Source organism: Hemitrygon akajei, chromosome 22 (genome assembly GCF_048418815.1).
Source record: "Hemitrygon akajei chromosome 22, sHemAka1.3, whole genome shotgun sequence".
In the NCBI taxonomy this organism is placed as follows: domain Eukaryota; kingdom Metazoa; phylum Chordata; class Chondrichthyes; order Myliobatiformes; family Dasyatidae; genus Hemitrygon; species Hemitrygon akajei.
The window spans coordinates 28673023-28696370 of NC_133145.1; the positions used below are offsets into that span (position 1 = coordinate 28673023).

At 41.8% G+C, this 23348-nt stretch overlaps 1 protein-coding gene across 1 annotated transcript in view; it reads right to left on the reverse strand.

Annotated features, from left to right (window-relative positions):
• Positions 1-19152: 19152 nt before the first annotated feature.
• The window catches only part of b3gntl1 (UDP-GlcNAc:betaGal beta-1,3-N-acetylglucosaminyltransferase-like 1), a 338597-nt gene continuing 334401 nt past the window's right edge, over positions 19153-23348 (reverse strand). Inside the window, 1 exon segment of the mRNA XM_073025894.1 lies at positions 19153-21900. Coding sequence (XP_072881995.1) covers positions 21820-21900 — 81 coding nt within the window. The 3' untranslated portion in view covers positions 19153-21819.

Consider the following 23348-nt stretch of genomic DNA (forward strand, 5'->3'; position numbering starts at 1 on the left):
GGCAAAACATCCGTGCAGTCATCCTACCTACGCACCTCATGATTTTATCCACCTCTATAACATCATCCCTCCGTCTCCTACGCTTTAAAGAATAAACTTCAAACCAGCCCAACCTCTCTTTATAACTCAGGCCCTCGAGCTCTGGCAACATTCTTGCAAATATTCTTTGCACTCTCTCAAGCTTAATAATATCTTTCCCATAACAAGTTAACCAGAACTGCTCCATGTGTGACCTCACCGATGCCGTGAACTAGAGTAAAATAATATCCAACTCTTATAGCCAATGCCCTCACTGAAGAAGCGCAGAATGCCAAACACCTTTTAAAATTAACACTTTAATGTAATTACAAATTAAGTGTACTATTTCCTAAAAGGCTACTTTGAAATTATAATCATTCATGATGTTAGCTTAACACATTTCTATGATTTTTTAAAATAATTTTAACTCTTTTTTTTAAACTAGCATCAAATGTAAACTGTTCTTTAAAAATAAAGGTTCACAGTGGTCTTTTTTCCCTCTGTCCTGTCTGGAATGGGGATGGGGCCAACTCTATCCCCCACTTGATAAACTGCTTATTGTAACTGCACTACTGAAATACCAAACAAAAGCAAGAATGTTAAAGATGAAAGAGAACAAGTGATGTTACCTCATGCCACCTACACGTTGACCAACGAATGACTGACATTACTATATGCAGAATTACATCCAACCAGAGTCAAAACGTAAGCAGATGAATGATCAGTGTCTTTTATGTTTCAGAATCAGCTGTGGACCAGGTCAATAGAATCCAAAAGAAATTGCTCAAAGAGCCTGCATACTCAGCTGTGATTAAAAACTTCACACGCTGCTGTGAATAGATTCAAGAGTAATGTATTAACAAAGTTCAATACTCAAACTCCAAAATGAGCAATGAAGCTATTAACTCAGATTTAGGTACTGCTATTAACTCAGATTTAGGTACTGCTATTAACTCAGATTCAGGTACTGCTATTAATTCAGATTTAGGTACTGCTATTAACTCAGATTTAGGTACTGCTATTAACTCAGATTTAGGTACTGCTATTAATTCAGATTCAGGTACTGCTATTAACTCAGATTTAGGTACTGCTATTAATTCAGATTTAGGTACTTTCAGTTTACTCAACTTTCCAGACCACAGGCTGTGTTACACATACTAGCAACAGCTGCAAGAAAAAAAAAAGGTCATTAAACATCTTCCAGGGAACTTCAGTGTAGAATAAAGCAAAGAAAAAGAGATCATTGGGATTGAGTTCATACGTCATCACAGCTACCCAAAGTATTCATTAACACTGCTAACTGTAACTTATAATATGTTTTGATAGGAAATAACGTAGTTATTTTAACACTGTTATGCAATAAATATCCAATATGTAAAAATAAAGTAATCATTTTAATCACCATGTATTTACTTTGATTGTCTCTTTCAACTCCAACTGTTTCCTGACAGGCATTTACTGTACGTTCATTGACTTTTTTTAAGAAAAAAAAGAAGTCTTTTTAGGAAATAACTACCAGGGTAATGTGGGGTAGATAATAATTACTGAAAACCCAAATGTACAGTGGGTGAAATACATTTGGATTTTCAGTAACCGTTCGGGTCTCACAGTTCCGTACTGTGGCGCTTGTATGAGCAATTTAAACAAGTTCTTCAGCCCAACATATCCAATGACTAAGGAAAAGAATATCCCACCTTAAATCAGTTAGCATGACTAAAAGCAAAATAAAAAAATGAATGCTTCTGGTTTCTAATGGATGCATAACTGATAATGTAAATGGTGTTCTGAACTCTCCGATTCTCTTCTTGGAACACAATTCAAGTTTCACAAGCTGAAATGATCAAAACTTGGAGCGTACTTTCAGTGGAATAACATATGGACTCCACATGTCCACTCCAGCTTAGAGTGAAATGTGATTCTGCAGAATTAAAAAAACATTTTGAATTTATTGAAGGGAAATGTTGTCCTTTTGCGACACATTAAAATTTCTATCAAGTACTCCACGAAGTTGTAGTATTATTACATTGTTTGCACACGGCCATTCGATTTCAGGTTCTGTCTTGTATGTGAAACTAATGCTGGATCTTCCAGGGCCTTAAAGCATTCTCAAGCACCTTCTGTCTGTGACACATACAAATTTCCATCAAATACTCCAAGAAATTGTAGTGTTATTACTCTGTGTACAGCCTTTAGAGCTGGAATCTGAATCAGGTTTAATATCACCGGCATATGCCGTGAAATTTGTTAACCTTGTGGCAGCAGTACAATGCAATACATAATAATGGAGAAAAAATTGTGGATTACAGTATGAATTTATATATATATGTAAATCAAATAAATAATGCAAAACAACAGAAATAAAAAGTAGTAAGGAAGTGTCCATGGTTCAATGCCCAAATGGGATGGCAGAGGGGAAGAAGCTATTTCTGAATCATTAAGCGTTTGTGTCTGCATGCTTCTGTACCTCTTTCCTGATGGTAGCAATGAGAACAGGGCATGTCCTGGGTGACGGAAGTCTTTAGTGATGGATGTTGCCTTTTTGAGGCACTTCTCCCTGAAGATGTCCTGAATACAATGGAAGCGAGTGCCCATGATGGAGCTGACTAATTTTACAACTCTCTGCAGCTTAGTTCAATACTCTGCAGTAGACCCCTCCCCATACCAGATGGTGATGCAGCCAGTCAGAATGCTCTCCACGATACATCTGAAGAAATTTGTGTGTTTTTGGTGCCATACCAAATCTCCTCAAGCTCATGATGAAATATAGCTTCTGTCTTGCCTTCTTTATAGTTGTATCAATATGTCCTCAGAGATACTGACACCCAGAAACTTGAAATTGCTCACTCTTTCCACTTCTGATCCCTCAGTGAGGACTGGTATGTGTTCCCTTGTTTTAGCGTTTCTGAAGTCCGCAATCAATTCTTTGGTCTTACTGACGTTGAGTGCAAGGTTATTGCTGCAACACCACTCAACTAGCTGATACATCTCACACCTGTACGCCCTCTTGTCACCGTCAGAGATTCTGCCTACAATGTTTGTATCATCAGCAAATTTATAGATGGCATTTAAGCTGTGTCTAACCACACAGTCATGGTCATAGAGAGAGTAGAGCATTGGGCTAAGCACACATACCTGTGGTGAGCCAGTGTTGCTTGTCAGCGAGGTGGAGATGTTATTTCCAATCTGCACAGACTGTGAAGTCGAGGATCCAGTTGCAGAGGGACGCCCAGGTTCTGGAACTTTTCGATCAGGACTGTAGGAATGATGGTGTTAAACCCTGAGCTGCAGTCAATAAACAGCATCCTGACATGAGTACTTGTGTTGTCTAGGTGATCCAAGGCCGCTTGCAGAGCCAATGAGAGTTCGTCCGCTTTGAACCTATAGTGCTGATTCAGGATCTGTCTTGTATGTTCAGTCTTTAGTGAAACTCATGCTGGATTGTCCATGGCCTTAAAGCAGTGTCAAGCACCTTCTGTCTGTGGCTGCAAAAGGCAGGGTTGACCAGTAGCCACCCATTTCAATTTGACTTCCCATTCCCATCCTAACATGTCTGTCCATGACCTCCTCTACTGCCGTGATGAGGCCACACTCAGACTGGAGGAGCAATACCTCATATTCAGTCAAGGAGGCCTCCACACTGATGGCATGACCATTAATTTCTCTCACTTCCGTTTTTTACTCTTCCCTCCCCCCACTCACGTTCTCCCATTCCGCATTCTAATTACCCTCTCACTCCTCTTCTCCTCCCCTGCCCATCACTCCCCTCGGGTTCCCCTTCTCCTTCCCGTTCTTCCGTGATCCTCTATCATCTCCAATAGACAATAGACAGTAGGTGCGGGAGTAGGCCATTCGGCCCTTCTAGCTAGCACCGCCATTCACTGTGATCATGGCTGATCATACACAATCAGTACCCTGTTCCTGCCCTCTCCCCATATCCCTTGACCCCGCTATCTATAACAGCTCTATCTAATTCTCTCTTGAATGCACCCAGAGACTTGGCCTCCACTGCCTTCTGGGGAAGAGCATTCCACATATCCACCACTCTCTGGGTGAAAAAGTTTTTCCGCATCTCTGTTCTAAATGGCCTAACCCTTATTCTTAAACTGTGGCCTCTAGATTTGGACTCACCCATCAGCGGGAACATGCTTCCTGCCTCCAGTGTGTCCAATCCCTTAATAATCTTATATGTTTCAATCAGATTCCCCCCCATCCTTCTAAATTCCAGTGTATACAAGCCCAGTCGCTCCAATCTTTCAACATATGACAGTCCCGCCATTCCAGGAATTAACCTTGTGAACTTACGCTGCACTCTCTCAATAGCAAGAATGTCCTTCCTCAAATTTGGAGACCAAAACTGCACACAATACTCCAGGTGGGGTCTCACCAGGGCCCTGTACAGCTGCAGAAGGACCTCTTTACTCCTATACTCAATTCTTCTTGTTATAAAAGCCAGCATGCCATTAGCTTTCTTCACTGCCTGCTGTACCTGCATGCTTGCTTTCATTGACTGAGGTACAAGAACACCTAGATCTCGTTGTACTTTCCCTTTTCCTAACTTGACTCCATTTAGATAGTAATCTGCCTTCCTGTTCTTGCCACCAAAGTGGATAATCTCACATTTATCCACATTAAACTGCATCTGCCATACATTTGCCCACTCACCCAACCTGTCCAAGTCACCCTGCATTCTCATAACATCCTCCTGACATTTCACACTGCCACCCAGCTTTGTGTCATCAGCAAATTTGCTAATGTTACTTTTAATCCCTTCATCTAAATCATTAATGTATATTGTAAACAGCTGCAGTCCCAGCACTGAACCTTGCGGTACCCCACTGGTCACAGCCTGCCATTCCGAAAGGGACCCGTTAATCACTACTCTTTGTTTCCTGTCAGCCAGCCAATTTTCAATCCATGTCAGTACTCTGCCCCCAATACCATGTGCCCTAATTTTGCCCACTAATCTCCTATGTGGGACTTTATCAAAAGCTTTCTGGAAGTCCAGGTACACTACGTCCACTGGCTCTCTCTTGTCCATTTTCATAGTTACATCCTCAAAAAACTCCAGAAGATTAGTCAAGCATGATTTTCCCTTCATAAATCCATGCTGACTCCGACTGATCCTTCTACTGCTATCCAAATGTGTCGTAATTTCCTCTTTTATAATTGACTCCAGCATCTTTCCCACCACTGACGTCAGGCTAACCGGTCTATAATTCCCTGTTTTCTCTCTCCCTCCTTTCTTGAAAAGTGGAACAACATTAGCCACCCTCCAATCAGCAGGAACTGTTCCTGAATCTATAGAACATTGGAAAATGATTACCAATGCGTCCACGATTTCTAGAGCCACCTCTTTAAGTACCCTGGGATGCAGACCATCAGGTCCCGGGGACTTATCAGCCTTCAGACTCAACAGTCTATCCAACACCGTTTCTTGCCTAATATAAATTTCCTTCAGTTCATCCTTTACCCTAGTTCCTTTGGCCACTATTACATCTGGGAGATTGTTTGTGTCTTCCCTAGTGAAGACAGATCCAAAGTACCTGTTCAACTCATCTGCCATTTCCTTGTTCCCCATAATAAATTCACCCGTTTCTGTCTTCAATGGCCCAATTTTGGTCTTAACTATTTTTTTGCTATTCACATACCTAAAGAAGCTTTTACTATCCTCCTTTATATTCTTGGCTAGTTTACCTTCGTACCTCATTTTGTCTTGGTGTATTGCCTTTTTTGTTATCTTCTGTTGCTCTTTAAAAGCTTCCCAATCCTCCGGTTCCAATCTCCAGTTCGATTCCTTCTTCCTTAGATCTTCTTCCACCTATCACCTCCCAGCTTCTTACTTCATCACCCCTCCCACCCACACACCTTCCCCCTCATCTGGTTTCACTTACCACCTGCCAGCTTGTACTCCTTCCCCTCTCCTGCTCCCCCCATCCAACTTCCTTATTCTGGCTTCTGCTTCCTTATTTTCTGGTCCCGATGAGAGGTTTTAGTCTGAAATGTCAGCTGGTTATTTTCCTCCATAGATGCTGCCTGACTAGTTGAACTGCTCCAGTATTTTGTGTGTGTTGCTCGTGCTGGATTAACTGGTTGTTATACCTCTGCACTAATATTGCATAATTATAAACTATAGGCTGTCCCCAAGTTAAGAAAGCATGACTTTAAATCACTCTTACATGTAAACAAGCTTCCTTAATGTTATTAAAGTCAGAAGTCCAAAGTACATACACACATTTGTTCCTACAAACGGCTTGATCTAGTTTCTTCTCTCTTTTGACCTAAAGTAATTATTTTTTCTTATTGGTCTTATGCACTTTTAATGCCACTCATCACTACACAGTTGAAGTATGGTTACTACATTGACTATGTTATGACATGGCTGAAATTGACTAAAGGACTTCTATAAAAATGGAGCCCATTTTTTACCTGGGGATTGCCTCCAATCGTATCTGTGAATGAAACTCTTTACATATTTACTGAGATGAAGATTGGAAGTCAAGATGGTGCCAAGGTGCGGTCCCCATCAAGACTGTGGTTCAGGCATAGTAGTCTTTTGAGTTTGTTGGGATAGTTTGGGGGACAGAGAAGGGAGTTAGGGGTCAGGTTATGGTTTAGGGACAGTGATCTGGGTGATTTCGAGGTCAGATTGGGGCTTAGGGGCAGAGATATAGAGGTCAGGCCTCCACTCTGTACTCCACATTCAATGGACAGTGACGTGGACATCTGGAGTCGAGGCCTCCGTTCCACACAAAAGCCAGCAATGTGAACGGTTTCATTCATTACATGGTACCTCAAGTCCCTGAGGTCAGATGTCCGTGGAAGCCGAAGGCATGGAGGCCAGTCAGTCGGTTCAAGGCCCCTTCATTGGTTAGTCCTGGGGTCGATATTGAAAATTGGAACCCAAAGGTCAGTTGGAAGTCTGGAAGTTGAAGCCTGCTGGCTGAACCAAGAGACTGGATGCTGGAGGCCTGTCCTGGAGATGGAGGACTGTCCATGTGTGTGAGTGGCTGGGAGGGAGGTGAGGGGCTTATTTTGCCGCTGTTCATCTGTTGCTTTGTGTTCTGTGTTGTTCTGCTGAGCATTGTGGGCCTGCTATGTTGGCACCAGAATGTGTGGCATCCCTTGTGGGCACCCCCAGCACATCCCTAGGTGAGTAGGTTGTTAACACAAACAGTGCATTTCACTGTACATTTCAATGTACATGTGAAAATAAATCTCAATCTGAATCTGAAGTTAGCTCTGAGGAACTGCAGAAGTTTAAATACATTCTTCAAGTGCACACTCAGAACATGATCATTTGGTTAAATCTCAAATTCTGTCTATGGACAGCACTCATCTTTGCACTACCACGACTTTGCATATCCGAGAATGCTGACTTCAAACAAACAGTAAATCTAGGCGACAATTTGTACTGAATTAGAGTACCACATGCTGTAAATTATCTGATACTGTAATTCAAACAGCAACATGTGGGAAATATAATCGCAATTAAATTTGTTCTGGATTACAATTATCATACTAAATTGTTAAGATTGTGCATTTCAGGACATAAGTTTGATATTGTTGGACTAATGAAATAATGATGTTGCTGGTCTCTTCCGGAACCATCTATAAGATTAATTGATGAATCAAAGTTCAGCTCTGTTCCCAGTTAAATTGAATTTTCAGTCCAGCCAGTTAACTGCTGCAGCAGATAAAAATATCACACTTGTTTCCTTAGTAACTTCTTGGACCCCATGTCATAAGCTTTATTTATTATATAAAAATGATTTTTCTGTGCGTCAGCAGTAAGAAGTAATAAACTATTTTTATATGAATAAAAACTGCTTGAAAAAATCTTAGCATTTAAGATGGGTTCTTTGGTGATGTTGTTACTAAGTTTTGTGCAGTAGGGCAAGTTTAATTGTATCATTAGCTTTTACAGCAGCTTAATGCAACTGTCCCAAGTTCAGTTTCATTCATTACATGGTATGTCAATGCCAATGTGCCCAAACTAGTGATTTTGATGCACAAGCTTTCAACCATTGATTGTCACTGGACACTGCTAACAAATCCTTCTGTTCTTCCACTTATGCATAAATGCCTTAGAACCATAGAACAGTACAGCACAGAAACAGGCCTTTTGGCCCTTCTTGGCTGTGCTGAACCATTTTTCTGCCTAGTCCCACTGACCTGCACCTGGACCATATCCCTCCATACACCTCTCATCCATGTACATGTCCAAGATTTTCTTAAATGTTAAAAGTGAGCCCAGATTTACAACTTCATCTGGCAGCTCATTCCACACTCCCACCACTCTCTGTGTGAAGAAGCCCCCCCCCCCCCACTAATGTTCCCTTTCAACTTCTCTCCCTTCACCCTTAACGCATGTCCTCTGGTTTTATCTCCCCCAGCCTCAGTGGTTAGGGATACACATGGCTGCTCTGAATATGAGTGATGCTAGCACTCTTTCTTTACTGGACGACCACACATTGATAGGAAAACTGGGTACAGGTTCACCCCCCCCTCCCCATATGGCCTACCTGTGTTTTATGCACTTGATGTGCCAGTAAAAATAGACTGCCAGCCGATATAGATGTAAATGTGATATTGACACAAGGTCAGTTGTTATTTTCAATGTAAGAAAAGAGGGTCAAAGGCATCTGAGGGATAATTGTCATGGACTATGTTTCAATGGTGAATTGTAGTCATTCAATCAGGGCCAATGGGGAAGACTGCTTCAGAATGTCCACCCTTCCTTCTATAGCTCCAAAAAAAACTTTGCAGTAATCCTACTTCTTTAGAATTTGCTGTGGTTAGGACTTCTTGTTTTCGAGTCAGTCTTTATGTGACATCCCTCAATCTACTTCAGTTTTCACTTCATGGGCATCTAACCTGGATGTCTGTCAACAATCGATTGGCCTTCAAGATGGAGTCAAATAGGAATGTGATGCAAAAGTTTACAAGAGCTTCCCATTGTAGGATTTCACAAATGAAACAGCTGAGGTGTTTTATGTTTAAGAAAAATCTCACCAGCTCATTTATTGTACTCCAAACACTGAACACAAAGTGCGCTTAAAAAAAACTTTATGCAATTACATCATCACATCAGACCTGCCCCTTAAAATGAACCCCAACCCTGATTGTGAATTATGTTCATTTTCACCAAATGCATTACCCTACATCTTTCCCACAGGGAAAATTTGTACACCATCTGCTTGACTGTGGTGCCCAAACTCTTTAGAAATAGTTTAGTATCCCTTTCCAGCCTGGTGAGCATCAACAACTTTTTTCTGAGGTCCTCGGAAATCTCCTTTGATCGATGCATGGCTCACTTCCAAAAACCTGCATGGTGAAGATCAGACTTTGATGGTGAAGACCCAGACTTATGTTCTTTAAATAGTGTTCTTCAAACACTCACACCTGATTGTCATCCCAATGATTGAAACACCTGACTCTAATTTCCCCTTTAAATAAACTGATAATCCTAGTGGTTCACATACTTTTTCCAACAAATACACGTAATATTTTTCTCAATAAATAACTGAATGAGTTTAATGATTTTGTGTTAATTATTTAATTGGATTTTCTTTATCTAGTTTTAGGACATATTTACGCAGAAATAGAGAAAATTCTACAGGGCTCACAAACTTTCTAGCGCAACTGTAACTCATTGAGCCCATTCCCACAGATATTTCCCTGCAACCTTTTACCTCACATATTCCTATCAACTCCTCCAATTCTCCTGAGAGGCGCCCACACCAGGAGTAATTTTTGGCAAACAATTAACCTTCCAAACTGCACTTCTTGGCTTGCAGGAGGAAACCAGAACACCTGGAGGATATGCATGTGGGCACAGGGAGAACGTGGAAACTCCACACAGTCAGCACCAAAGTCAGAATTGAACCTGGTCCTCTTGAGATGGGGGATGGTAGAGTTTTGACCCAAAATATCAACAGTTCCTTTCCCCTTAGAGATGCTGGTGACCCACTGAGTTCCTCCAGTAGATTTCTTGTCATTCCAGATTTCTGCGTTTCCACTGGACCCATCAGACTGGAGTGGAAGCAAGTCATCCTCAATCTAAGGAAATTATCAGAGACAGGCAACTTTCGGTTCACAATCAGCTAATTCCCAGCAACCTGTCAGTTCTTGAATCAACTGGCACAATTCTGATCACTAGGATTTAGCAACGCCACAACCCCTTGCACTATAATGAAATAAGGCTTTTGGTTTTTTTTGTTCCTTTTTTGACTTTGTAAAAATGTTTGATTTACGTTTCTTGTGAATGCTGCTTATGTGATGCTATGTGCTTGTGATGCTGCTGTAACTATTTTTCCCTTGCATCTGTGCATAAGACAATAAACTTGACCTTGACTTTGAAAATCTGATTTCCAAAAAAATGAACTATTAAAATAATTCTGCACTGACTCAGGAGATTCTGCAATCATGGGCTCAATGTTTTTAAATGAAAGAGGAGCATAGAGTTAAATTTTAACTTAGCTTCTGGGTTACTGGAACTGAAGACGAATGTTGAAATGGCGCCCCCTGGGCTAACAACTGGCACACTACAGGTATGCAAACTCCAATGCCACCAATTCCGTTCCATTTTGTTGGCTTGGATATGTTGGTTTCGAATGTGAAGCTATACAAAATACTTATGTACGAAAAAACATACAAATGGAAACTTGTCACAGAATTTAGAAAAACTAAACAGATTATGCTTTTAGTATGGTTTGAGACTCTGTATTGCCAAATTGTCCTCAGAGTCTGTCAGCAGCAATCGTAGAGATAGCAGCAGCATTAACATCTACTTTGGAGATCAAATGCTAGTAAAATCAACCAGGAACTTCTATAAAGTTCATTGTGAAGTACCGTACGCATATCAAACCACGTACAGAGATCATAAGATCTGGTGGTCATAAAGACATAGGAGCAGATTTAGGCCATTTGGCCCATCAAGTCCATTCCACCATTTCATCCTGGCTAATCCCATTTCCCTCTCAACCCCACTCTCCTGCCTTCTACCCGTAAACTTTCATGCCCTGACTAATCGAGAATCTATCCACCTCTGCCTTAAACACACCCAATGACCTGGCCTCCACAGTTGCCTGTAGCAACAAATTCCACAGATTCACCACTCTCTGGCTTTATATCTGTAAATATAAAAAAGAAAGCAGTTATCTGATAATCAGGAAAACTGTTAGACAATTGTAAGTATTATCAGAGGATATTATACAACCAACATTTTCCCCTTGTTACAATTATAACCATGGTTGTTTTGCAAATGTAGATAGATGTCAAACATTGAGGGGAAAATGAAGGGATAGTTCAAAGAAATGACTGAAGGGAAGAGGTGAATAGGAGAAAGAACGAGGGAATTGAGTTGAATCGTGCAAATTAGCTGAAAGCTCCCCAGAAAAGTAGAACGGAAGAAGGCTTGATGCACACTATCAGAATCAAAATCAGAGCAAACTGCAGTTGAGGAGGTTGATTGTGCATAATAACACGAAGAATGTATGGAAGGGGGTTGCAGGGCTGTTAGGAAGAGATTCTTGAAGCAAGGACAAAGCAGGCATAAAGATAAAACTGGATTTTGTAGGCAGGGACTGGATAGCAACATTCACTGAAAAATGCAGGGTTGATAAGGACGCCAAACTTTGCTAGAATAGTGTGTCGACACAAGCGTGTGTAATTAATTTGACAGAGACTGCAAAGGAGAATGTTAGAAAAGTCAAAGCAGGTCAAGTGGGGGTTTCAGCAGCATTAATGACAAAGGATGATTGTGAGAATGTGCAGCAACTTTGCTAAATTTGTCTTGTCAAACCATTCTGTTTCTCAATTCTTAGGCGAACTCAGTGATTATGTCTTTGAATATCACTTAGTTAAAAATTAGATTCTTAATAAGATTCTAAATTAGTTACAGATAAGATTATAAATAAGATTTATTTAGTATCGTAGATTGAATTTATGACTGTCAACTGTATCCCAAGTTGCTGGGAATGTTTTATCCATAACATGAATAAATTTAGGAAATGTTAATGGTGTCGATCTAAGCATTTAGACATTGGGAATCACTGATATACACCACATTGGTGTCTCTTCAGAGAAAGCAGAAGGATACATATGGCTGGGTATTTCTTCCCTCTCCTGTCTGTATGTTACTCAACCCATATATCATTTCTTGGTCTATTTACTCTGCTTTGCTCCCATTGTCCAATAGAAGTTGCATGAGCGTATGACCATGTCGCTTTATCCTGTAACGTCCATTTTGCAGTCTCTAAATTGTGTGCGACATCTGCTACAGATGTCTCTGGTGAAATCAGGAACTGGTAGATTTATAGGAAATGACTAACATATTTTTAAAGATCTGGAAAAAGCCCCTTTATAGGAACAGAGGAAATACTATTATGTAATAAAACTCATCTGTGGAAGATACATAAATTATTATAACAATCCATATTTATACATTGCCTTTAATACAGTAAATTACTTAAAGACCCAGCACAGAAACATCATAGATCAAAAACTGACAACTTTCCAAGGATTGTGTCGGAAAGCTTGACCAGGTGTACAGTTGGCAAAGAGAGGTTTGGAATGACTATGATTCAGGGAGGAAATGGAGCCTGTGCCAGAAGGTTGGTATCCGCCAGAGGTTCTGAAGGCCCAGAACATGATACAGTATGGGAGGTGGGACGTTCAGTCCATTGTGGCTGTTCCAGTTATTTGTCAGAACTATGTGATTGGCCCCAATCCCTGTTCTTTTCCAGAGATTTGCATTTTTTTTCCTTTTAATTCTCTTCTGAACATTAGCATTTAACTTGCTTCAAGCTCCCTTTCAAACTTCGCAATACAGGTCACAACACAACTCACACTGCCATTTCTCCAGTTCCACTTCCTGCTTTGCCAGTTACCTAAAATCCATTTCCTTTGGCTGTTGACTATTTTGGCACTAGAATGAGGTTCTTTTCATACTTAGAGACTTTTCTCAAATATATTGATTGGAACTTAATTAAACAATGTGTTAAGTCAACAAACACAACACCAGCCACATTATTTGCAATGAGAGCCAAGGGTTACAGAGCATGAATACCATTGCTTGTAGTCATACTAACAGGACTTGTGCTATTACTCTGATTTTCCAGGATATACTGTTAACCTTCTGGTCTCACCAATTTCTTGCATGAATTGGTAGCAAGATTCAGGAACACTGATTATCTTGAGATAAGTGTGTTTTTGATTTGACAAAGAGGAAAATTTGACTGGACAAAATAAGCACCACATCATAGTAATACTAAATTTTCAAAAGACCTATATATACTTGATGGTAATGCATGATTTCATTCTTTCTATTACGTTCAAATATTTGAATTGTTTGTGTATGTTTAATATAATTTCAGGCTCGGTGCTGGGACCGCAGCGATTTACAATAAACATTAATGATTTGGATGAAGGGATTAAAAGTAACATTAGCAAATTTGCAGATGACACAAAGCTGGGTGGCAGTGTGAAATATGAGGAGGATGTTATGAGAATGCAGGGTGACTTGGACAGATTGGGTGAGTGGGCAGATGCAGTTTAATGTGAATAAATGTGAGGTTATACACTTTGGTGGCAAGAACAGGAAGGCAGATTACTATCTGAATGGTGTCAAGTTAGGAAAAGGGAAAATACAACGAGATCTAGGTGTCCTTGTTCATCAGTCACTGAAAGTATGCATGCAGGTACAGCAGGCAGTGAAGAAAGCTAATGGCATGTTGGCCTTCATAACAAGAGGAGTTGAGTATAGGAGCAAAGAGGTCCTTCTGCAGTTGTACAGGGCCCTGGTGAGACCACACCTGGAGTATTGTGTGCAGTTTTGGTCTCCAAGTTTGAGGAAGGACATTCTTGCTATTGAGAGAGTGCAGCATAGGTTCACGAGGCTAATTCCTGGGATGGTGGGACTGTCATATGTTAAAAGATTGGAGCGACTGGGCTTGTATACACTGGAATTTAGCAGGATGAGAGGGGATCTGATTGAAACATATAAGATTATTAAGGGATTGGACACGTTAGAGGCAGGAAGCATGTTCCCGATGTTGGGGGACTCCAGAACCAGTGGCCACAGTTTAAGAATAAAGGGTAGGCCATTTAGAACGGAGTTGAGGAAAAACCTTTTCACCCAGAGAGTTGTGGATCTGTGGAATGCTCTGCCTCAGAAGGCAGTGGAGGCCAATTCTCTGGATGTTTTCAAGAAAGAGTTAGATAGAGCTCTTAAAGATAGCGGAGTCAAGGGATATGGGGAGAAGGCAGGAACGGGGTACTGATTGTGGATGATCAGCCATGATCACAGTGAATGGCGGTGCTGGCTCGAAGGGCCGAATGACCCTATTGTCTATTGAATACGACTGTCGATATGAACCTGAAGAACATGGCCGATGGCGACATCCTTCAGATAGTTCACCAAACGACTTCTTCCTTTAACTACGATTCTACTACTAAGGTGTGTGCAATTGTAACCTGTGACTTATATTTTGATGGCATGTTTCTGAGCTGATAGAGCGATCTGGCGCCTTGCTGTCTCTGAGAGAATTCCGTGAGGTTTGGAGCAGAGTGTGGAGGCTAAGAAACCTGGAGACAGGGTGCGAGCCCATGAATGACTCAATTTCTCAATGATTAAAGCGTTGAGGAAGATTGAAATGGAGGATGAGAACGGAAGGTGAGTGGGTGTCCAGCACCGTCTGCTTGTGTGTGACCAGTCTGTCTCTTTCCTTCTTGCTGCCAGATGATGGTGCTGGAGTCTTGGGTCTTGGGCAAAGTTTAGCTAGTGCAGCTTGAGGATTGGACTCTGCAGTTCAGGTTATATATGTTGCTGGTTACTCCTTTTTTTATTTTGTGGATTTGTTCTGCAGTCTGCAGTCAACAATGACACAGTATTAAATTGAACTGAACTGAACTAAAGTGAACATTCCTAGACTGTTTCAAGGACTCTGTGGTTTGATATTCTGCACCATAGAAAGGGTGCAGAGGAGATTTACGAGGATGTTGCCTGGATTGGGGAGCAGGTCTTATGAGAATAGGTTGAGTGAACTCGGCCTTTTTTCCTTGGAGTGATGGAGGATGAGAGGTGACCTGATAGAGGTGTATAAGATAGACAATAGACAATAGACAATAGGTGCAGAAGTAGACCATTCGGCCCTTTGAGCCTGCACCGCCATTTTGAGATCATGGCTGATCAACTACTATCAATACCCGGTTCCTGCCTTGTCCCCATATCCCTTGGTTCCCCTATCCATAAGATACCTATCTAGCTCCTTCTTGAAAGCATCCAGAGAATTGGCCTCCACTGCCTTCCGAAGCAGTGCATTCCAGACCCCCACAACTCTCTGGGAGAAGAAGTTTTTCCTTAAATCTGTCCTAAATGACCTCACCCTTATTCTCAAACCATGCTCTCTGGTACTGGACTCTCCCAGCATCTGGAACATATTTCCTGCCTCTATCTTGTCTAATCCCTTAATAATCTTATATGTTTCAATCAGGCCCCCTCTCAATCATGAGAGGCATTGATCATGTGGATAGTGACAGACTTTTTCCGAGGGCTGAAATGGCTAGCTCAAAAGGGCACAGGTTTAAGGTGCTTGGGAGTAGGTACAGAGGAGATGTCAGGGGTAAGTTTTTTACACAGAGAGTGGTGAGTGCGTGGAAGGGGTTGCTGGCGATGGTGGTGGAGGCGGATACAATAGGGTCTATTAAGAGACAACTGGATAGGTACATGGAGCTTAGAAAAACAGAGGGCTATGGGTAACCCTAGGTAATTTCTAAGGTAGGGGCATGTTCGGCACAGCTTTGTGGGCCGAAGGGCCTGTATTGTGCTGTAGGGTTTCTGTGTTTCTATTCTGTGTGTTTATTGCTTTTTAATGCTATCCATCATCAGGGACCCCCACCACCCAGGACATGTTCTCTTCTCATTGCTGCCATCAGGAAGAAGGTACAGGAGCCTCAGGACTCACACCACCGGGTTCAGGAACTGTTACTACCCTCAACCATCAGGCTTGTGAACCAAAGGGGATAACGTCATTTAACTTCACTTGCCTCATCATTGAAATGTTCCTGCCACCAATAGACTCACTTTCAAATACACTGCACCTCATGTTCTTAATATTTATAGTTTATTTATTATCATTTCTTTCTTTTTGTATTTGCAAGTTTGTTGTCTTTTGCCCTGTGATTGAAGGCCCAGGTTGGTGCAATCATTCACTGATTCTGTTAAGGTTATTATTCTAAGGATTTATTGAGAATGCCCTCAAGAGAATGAATCTCAGAGTCATAGAGTATATGGTGATATATATGTACTTTGATAATAAATTCACTTTGAACTTTGGAAGATACACTTCTCTTGGATCTATAGAGTGTGGACCTACTAGAATGATGCCTGTGACAAGGGAGTGGACGTGTGAATACAATTTGAGCAATGACTGAAGTTCAGAAGTGTGAGAAAGAAAGGAATGTGATGTAATTGTCTGCACTTGCCTGGGTGGACGCAGCTTCCATATAGGAGAGAAAAGCCGAGGGGGTAGACACCCCCATCCACAACTCAGTCCATCTGCAGGATGTGCTACAGCAGCTCAGCAGGGTCCTTAGTCAGCATCTTCCAAGGCCCAAATATATCACAGTTCATTCCCTGTCATTGGGTCAAAATCCCGGAATTCCCTCCCTAACAACATTAGGTGGGATAATCACACCTCAAGGACTGCAGAGATTTAAGAAGGCAGCTCACCACCACCTTCTCAATGGAAATTAAGGATGGGCGATTAAATGCTGGCTCGGTTTGCGAAGCCCACATCCCTTAAATGAATTTTTTTAAACTCAGGATTCTAAAGATGAGTAAAGCAGAAGCTCATTCCTTTGGCTGGAGCTTCTAAGTGAAGTCATAGTCTCAGGACAAGATGACAGCCAGTTAGGATGGAAATGAGAGACACTTATTTAAGTAGAAGTTTGTACATCTTCAGATATCTCCAAAAATTCTCTTGATCTAGTACCAACATAAAAAATGAAAGACAGGATTTGATTTCTCTAGATGTTTCCCTTCCTGCGCTAGTTTGAAATTCAAAGTAATTACTTCATGTGCTTAAGTATATTAAAATAAATGGACTTATGATATTTAGGAGTGATTTGTGTGTGTGTTTGTGTGATGTACAATCTTCTACAAAGCACAATAGGGAAGATTAAGAATAATGGTTGTAAGCTCAACCTAAATACACATTAGGTTTTCAGATGTTGCTGAGGCTTTCTCTATAGCCCAGTAAATACTCAACAGCATGTCGTTGGCTTTGACAGAACATCCTACTCCAAGATTAACCTCCTGGAGTACTGGGAAGCATTTCTCCTGCTGTCTGGCCCTGAGCAGCCTCTGAGGCAGGTGTGCTCAAATGTCTATTGAGAAAGAAAATGAATTCCAGTTTGTTTAAATGTCTAGGAATCTCACCATGTCCTCAGAAAATCTGTCCTATTCCTAACAGAAAATATGTACTGTCCTTACCCATTCTAATGGAACTCTATAAAAGATTACTCAACATTTGTAAGTAAATCTGACACTGAAGATTACTTTGATGTTACAGGAGTTTATTTTATCATCAGTAAATTCTTGATTTTAAGTTGAATTCTGGTGTGGATCATCAATGAATCCTGTAGGTTAGACTGTACAGAGCTCTCTGACTGAGAGACCCACCATGTCTTGAGATTATTGTCCCTTTCCAAGCACCTGATGGATGGAATAACAGGCGCGTTGCCAGCCAGCCTCTGGGGTTTAGATGCTCCAATTCTCCAAGAGTATGGCTAGCTGGCACGGTCCCTCTAAACTTCTGGCTCGCTCTGCTAATTGGTGTCCATGTTTTGGTGCCAAGTTTTGGATACTTTTTAAAGAGCACCTGAGCTTTGGTTGGGCACTCAATTGTCAGCTCGGCTTCGGCTCAGCCTGTGATTGCGTTTAAGACTTTTGTCTCATTTGGATTATCGTCTAGTCTCGACAGATTCTTGTCTAGCATCTAGTCAAGAACCCTGTTGTCGTCTCAATCTTGAAATCGTGTCTCAATTCTAGTCTTGGATATGCCTGCACTAGGGTCCTTACCATCCTCAACTCCGCCTCTCATCACAATCGGATGATTGTAATGTAATTGTAATTAACTGTAAAGAGACGAATACAAAGCCTCTGCCTGATAATGCATTATTATTAATGTCCTGTATGTCATCGTAATCTTCCTTGAAACTGCTTATTCGTGCTGGTTGCAAATTGAAAGAGCTGAGGAAACCTAAGCATTAAGTAATACTAACAGGCTAATGTGGCATAATTGACTCTTCATGAAAGGATATGGAAAATCCTCCTGAGGTCGAGAGTAACCATCCCAGGCAGGTGATGTCATGTGTATCTCGGTGCTTAATGACTATACATTGAAAGCAATGCTGGCAGGCGTACATGAAGAAACACCAAGAGCAGAGATGTGGCTTCAACAATGTGTTGAGTCAGCAACACCAAGGTCTTTGAATACAAGCAACCTTCACTCAATGTATTTTGAATACACCTGATGTAGAGGCCCGGGGCTATTCATGCTCAGGCATGATCTTGCTGTCTCTGGTGAGTGAATACCTACGCTTAATAGGATGATTGCATGTCATTATTATTCCCAAGGTAAGAAAAAAGCCTTGTCTGATCGTGCAGATGAGGTGATTTATTGATTTCAAACATAATATAGGCTTTGGAACTTGCTTCATGGAAACGACTTGCAAAGGGCAGCGGGCCTATCATTTTAAAAGAGTCACATGTAGGCAAAGAATTCAGCACAATGAATAACTTTGCAAAAACACTTCACTGCACCGAGTATCTAGAGATCAAGTGCGTGTGGTGAAACTCCGTGCACACGAGGCAGAAGTCACAATACAACCAAGCAGAGGATTGCATGATAAGTAACGGAAAGTGAGGTGACTTGTTTTACCAGATCGGCATGGAATGGGGGAAAGAGGCAGGGGGGAGGGAGATGATTCTTGCTCTACCAGGGGGCAGGGTGGACACCACCGAAGGGAAGCTACGTCAGCACTGACCGTAAGCCAGGGACCCCATCACATATCCTGAGATCAGAATTAGGTTTAATATCAACGGCATACGGCGTGAAATTTGTTTGTTATGCAGCAGCAGTTCAATAAAACGGTGAATTACAGTTAGAAAGTTGGGATTAAAGTTCAAAGCTGAAATGCAAGACAGACCAAACCAGATTCTTGCCTCTTTCCTTCCGAGGATTTTCAGACCTAAAATTTTGCTTTCACACATCATTCTAAATCTGACGCTTACACCATCAAACCATTGATCAATAGCATTTGAAAGATGCTAAGAGGTGTCACTCATGAAAGTGCGTGACATACACAATGAATTTTGTGACATTTAACATAGATCTCATTAATGTTACAAAAATTAACCTTTTATGACTTTTATCCCTATCTGTGGTTTGCTTATTATCCAACAATTAAAAGTGCACATTGTGCAAAAAGAGATAGTAAAAAAACATTGCTTTATTTCCATTTAAAACATTATTGTTCATTGTTCACTGCCATTTTGAAACATTGCTGTTGGTCACAACATCAAAGTGAAAGCCATACAAAGATCATCAGAGGTGAAGTTCACAACTCTGTACATTTACATGCAATATCTTGCTGAAACAGACACTGACTTCTCACACCTGTTGGCCTTTAGACCAATAGGTGTGAACTCTGTAGGCAGCTCTACAAAGAAATGCCATTATTAACGCAAAGCTCTTTGAGCTGCTGACAAGTGTTGTGCTGCGTTGGGGTTTGGAGGCAGGAGTCGGAACACTCTTCAAGAGAACGTCCACTAGAAACTTGAGAGCTGGGGGCCATGGAAGATATCTAGGCTGAACCTGTTAGGTTCTGTCAGGTGATAACCAGGGAGATCTCTATAAGATGAGAGTAGCCTCTTCCTTGAGGAAGCAGCAATGCATGATTTTTTTCATGCTTTTCCTGCATCTTCGGGCTGAGTAGATGAAGTCTCTCCTTGATTATGGAGTTTGAGAGGAAACCCTAGTTCAGCAAATGTAGCTGAGATATGGGTGACTGTGATCCTGACCTCTATGTGCACACGGGAGTTTGCATTTGATGCCATTGAAGGCCACAGATCTTGGTGAGAGCAAAGAATGCAGTTTGGGTGTTGTCTCTTTAAGTTGCATGGCTTCAAAGGAAATAGGGCAAGTTAAAGGTGCGCTGAGAATTCGTTTTGATGTGTTAACTCTGTGTCCGGTATAGCAATAAAAGCCAATCAGATGCTCTGCAAAAGGTCATGAAACTGTCCAAAAACGCAGCAGAGAAGTGCGATTACATCTAGAACCGTGCTAAAATGAGATGTGTGCAGTTCCTAACAGGAAGGAGTTGATAAGAAAATGTGGCAATTTCCTCTCCAGGTGGAGGTCCCCCCTGCAGAATCCTTGCCATGAGCAGCCCCTCAATTCTGCACGGTGGACGACGATCTGTAAAGCCGCCTTTGCAGAGTAGGATATAGGCAGAGTAATTGTGGTGACCCAGGGTGTGATGGATAAGGCGTCAATCTCCAGAGCAGGGGATTGTGGGTTTGAGTCTCATCTGGGTTGCATTGTAGCACTGTTTTTCTTGATTATTAAAGGGATCAGATGTTACAGGGAGAAGGCAAGAGAAAAGGTGATGAGAGGGATAATAAATCAGCAGAGAAAGCTCGATAGGCCAAATGGCCTAATTCTGCTCTTAAGCCTTATGGCCAGGAGGAAATAAACAGGCCATAATCAGTGAGATACTAATCAGTGATGGTGTCCTAAATACTCTGAGCACTATGAGCTGTAATTAGTGAGCGCAGTGTCCAAAATACTTGTGTTAAAGTGGAAACACATTAATAGATTAACCACGAAGTTGTACAGCACAGAAACAAGCCTTTCAGCCCGCTACACTCATGTCAACATTTCCGCCCATCTCCACATTTTGTCTGAGCAGGTCTCCAAGCGGAAGAATTGGGGGTGAGCCGGTGGAAATGAGGGGAGAATAAAATAGGATGAATGCACACTGGTGTTTGACGGTCAGCGTGAATTCTGGGCTGAAGGACCTATTTCTGTGTTGTATGACTTTATGACGCAAAACAGACTCAAGGATTCAAAGTACATTTATTATCAAAGAACGTATAAATTATACAAACTTGAGATTTATCTGCTTGCAGGCAGCCATAAAGCAAAAAAACTGAAAGAGCCCAATTAAAAAAACAGACTCAATACACAAAGAAAAAAAACATTAATTATGCAAACAATAAAAGCAAGCAAAAGCATTCCTAACTAAATTGAGTCCGTAGACCTGGAGCCCAGTGAAGCCAGAGGAGGCCCAAAGCCTGGTCTCAGTCCATCACACAACGGGGCGAATCACCGCGAAGCTCCCAGTGAAGCCAGAGGAGGCCCAAAGCCTGGTCTCAGTCCATCACACAACGGGGCGAATCACCGCAAAGCTTGCAAACTCAAAGTGCGTTGCAGCCAAAGCAGTCTCGCAGCCTCAACGCCATGGAGAAAGGAGCGAACATCATGGAAGAGTGAGTGGAACTGGCCCGATCCTCACCGCTTGGCCCCACACCCTACCTTTTCAGTCTATTGGGCCAGCATTTAAATCATCCTACTGCAAGAATGTTCTGAGCAAGAAACTGGTGCTAAGGTAAAAGTTCAACCACAGTCTTACTGAATGGAGCAGGTGTGAGAGGCCAGATAGCCTCATGTTGCTTGCACTCCGTAAACCCTTATATTCTTGTGGAAATCAGCCGTGGAGATTAGCCCGAGGTCCTCAGCTGAAATGGTAGTAGTCCACTCCTTCCTTCAGTTTCAGTGAGTGCAGATTTTCTTCAAACCCACCACCTGTCAGGTCCTGCCAAACGAGAAATGTTAGATCACATCAGCCTTGCTTTTTATCTCATAATTGATGACATAAGCGCAAGACTAATCCATCCTGAAACCTGGCAGCTTGTCAATGTGCTAGGAGCTGTGTGCTCAGTTGTTGAGAAATAACATCTCATAGTATGAATCAGCTCAGGGGGTCAAAGATCTGTGAGCACCAACACCGTTCCTGACAGTTTGTCACTGTGAGTCTCCAGCTGTTTGAACATTTTCCTCTGTGCAAATAGTGAAAACACAAAAACAAACGAACAGCTGGTTATTATGTGCAAGGGTTAATTATTAGTTTGTAGGATTGTTCGCCGAGCCTGGAGGTTAGGTCGTAAGCTTTTCGTAACCAAGCGAGGTGACATCATCAGCTGCACAATTGATGATGTCATCTCGACTGATGACAAGACATTTGCGACCTAACCGCCAAGGCTCGGCAAACAAGCAGCCAAACCAAGCTACCAATTTTCTTTTTCATTTCAAAGGTTTAATTATGTTATTGATCGGAAGCTATGAGAACACTACTTAACTTTCAGTCCACTTAACTGGTGATGTACCTCCATCTTAATGTACGGTACATGTTGAATATATCTTCTGACTTTAATTCATCTAATTTTATTTTGCAATTATTTCAGACATTATTGTTCTGCCACGATGGTCAGTCGGCTCAAACAACATTTGGGAGCAAATTCTGGCGGAAGGTTCTCTGCCATTCAGCTCCCAGCTGCTGCCACAAAATTAATTTCATTTGTTTTTGGTGAACTTGATCACAGTCATCAAATTAGGTCTCTGCAAAATATGCCTAAATGGCTTAAGATTGATCAACACCCATAAAGAAGGACTGATATGGGACCCACACAATTCCTGATGGTACAAGGCTTTATTGAACGCTGCTGCCCACACACTGCTGTATTCTATGACAAAGGGAATGGTTCCTTAATGCAGTCTGCACGGTAGACAGACACCAGCAGCACAGACGATGACTGTTGTGGAAGAGAGGAAGGCTGCAAGAGAGAAGGAAAGAGAACTCAGATTGATGAAGAGAGACACTCAAGTCCACTATATTACATAGAACCAGGAAAAAGATCTTGGGTGCCTGAGATGGCAGTGGACCGGAGGCAATGAAGGAAATCAAACACCAAACTGGAGATGCTGGTACTTGGGGGGGGGGGGGGGGGGGGGGGAGGGGAACAGAAAATACTGGGAACACTCAGCAGGTTGAGTAGCAATGGTGGAAAGGAACAAAGTAAATGTTTCAACTTGAAGACTGAGAAAGGGAGAAAATAAGTTCAGAGAGTGGTGGGGAGAGATAGATAAAAGGGAATGTCACCAAAATGGTGAGGAGAGGGTTGACTTGGTAAAGCACTGTTGTTGAAGCCATGGGTTAATACGGGAAGTTAGAAGACAGAGTGGGAGTATGGGAGAGTGTAAGAA